Genomic DNA, 1,881 nt, shown 5'->3' with positions numbered 1-1,881 from the left:
CAAAGGTTTGCTGCAAGCTTTCGCCTTTCTGGATCCTTGGGTGTTTTGGAGCGGTTTGACCGGAAAAGTGTCTCTTTGAGGCCTAGTTCGTTTTCCGATAGATCTCTTTTAAGTTACGGAGTGTATTTCACCCTTAAGGTAGAGGTGGCTGACGCAGACTAACGGGTGAGGAGAGTTAGCTTGTTGGCTTACCTGGTCGTCCCGTAAACCGGCGCATTGTAAGTGCCAGAGGCCCTGCAAGCGTGACATTGCATACTACATCTAACTTTCGACGGACACCCATTTCGCCCACATCTGTTTTGGTCCACCGATGGCTGCAGAGAGCAGCCTGTATCGATTTGGGTCATAATTGAGCTTGGGTGCACCTCATTGACTTAGTACAAACTAACAGATTCAAGCTGACGGATGATGTGTTAAAGTGAAAAATTCAACAAATGGCAGAAATTAGCACGACGGAAAAACGGAATCAATTTGTTTACCACCTACATCATGGGGTATTGAATAATATCTCCTCGAAGTCCACGGTTGGCAACGAGCAGCTTTTCACACTATTTACACTTAATCTGTGCAGTTCCTCAATCCAGTATCCGGATCTCTCGGCTTCCTATTCTCGCACACCTTTAAAAATACCGTTTAGGCAGTGACCGCTCGCCCAGCACAATCAGTTGGTGGAAACAAACTTTTTGACGTTTACGGCTGGTTTACCTGGAATTCCGCACCAACTTCGAGTTGAACTGAATTTACGAGCTGCGGGCCTCAAAATTCACGAGCTGATTGTTTAAACGAATCATCTTGCTATTGTGTCAATTATTGCGGTAATATAAAGTTTTTTAGAGTAGGCGTGAGTCCGTCAGTTAGGGTTTTTGTGATCTGTGCAAAACGTGGAGGAGATATGGGTTGTATTGTGTCCAGAAATAGTGCCAAAGTAGCCGAAAACAATCACACACAAGACAAAGAGGAGAACCTAGAGAACCTAGAAACGGATGGAAAAACTTACGTTGTCTTCGACATTAAACCCGACAGCTGTGCCACTTCTGGAGATTATCATGAACCAAGTAGTACATCCGAAAAAGCCGAACAGAGAAGACCAGCTGTATGTTGTATCTTGTGGTTACTCCAGATGATTCCAGAGGCTAGCTCCCATACCTAATCCTCCGATTCTGACTACTGAAATGATTGAGGAGAAACTGAGAAGGGCTGAAGAAAAGAGAGAAAGAGTGAGTACAGTTCAGCAGATGATGCTTGTTTCTTTGCTATTGTGTGGATGAACACATTGACTGTGAATCTCACATCTTTGTCAGTAAAATGAAATTATGCTCAGTTGTACGTCATATACTAAGCAGAATTTGTGGCTTGGGTGAACGTAGCATGTAGGCCTCTTTCTCACGTATTATTGAGAATCTTGAAATACTCGTATTATGCTACTGTTTTTTGGCTTTCAGTACTGAGTCAGTGAATTCGATGGAGTGTCCAGTTTGAAACACTCACAAACTTAAATTATTTTCAGATTTCGACCTTGAATTTTTCAGTCTTTTTTCGTTGCGTCAGACAACGGTAAATTCCGGAGGGTCATATTTCGCCAAGATTTTTTGTGTGTCAGCATACCCTGCCAATGTTTATGCTCTGTTAGTCGACGACCTCACCTGGCACTGTCCATGAGTAAACGACAATCACAAAGTTCTCAGTCCCCACTGCATCTCTATTTTTGCTCTTTTTCGGGAATTAGATATTGCTGTATATACATATATGTAATAGTCCAAGATGCCCTACTTGCTCTGCCATTTGGTAAAATACATAGCAGCCTTTCGTGTGATTTGGTTAGCCGGCCGCAATCTTCCAGCAGTTTGTGGTGATGTCGCTATTCGTTATGATCTCGGCAGC

The 1,881-nt window shown here is 43.2% G+C and overlaps 1 protein-coding gene across 1 annotated transcript in view; it reads left to right on the top strand.

Moving 5' to 3' along the window:
* Nucleotides 1–1,881, top strand: part of T265_11242 (hypothetical protein) — a gene marked incomplete at both ends in the record, with an annotated part of 34,275 nt that overhangs the window by 3,982 nt on the left and 28,412 nt on the right. Inside the window, 2 exons of the mRNA XM_009177845.1 lie at nucleotides 835–1,093; nucleotides 1,131–1,217. Coding sequence (XP_009176109.1) covers nucleotides 835–1,093; nucleotides 1,131–1,217 — 346 coding nt within the window. The remainder of the gene's footprint in view (nucleotides 1–834; nucleotides 1,094–1,130; nucleotides 1,218–1,881) is intronic.

This window comes from Opisthorchis viverrini, assembly GCF_000715545.1.
Source record: "Opisthorchis viverrini unplaced genomic scaffold opera_v5_462, whole genome shotgun sequence".
Lineage (NCBI taxonomy): Eukaryota > Metazoa > Platyhelminthes > Trematoda > Opisthorchiida > Opisthorchiidae > Opisthorchis > Opisthorchis viverrini.
The sequence above is the reverse complement of the archived record's forward strand: the minus strand, read 5'-3'. Positions and strand labels throughout refer to the sequence as shown.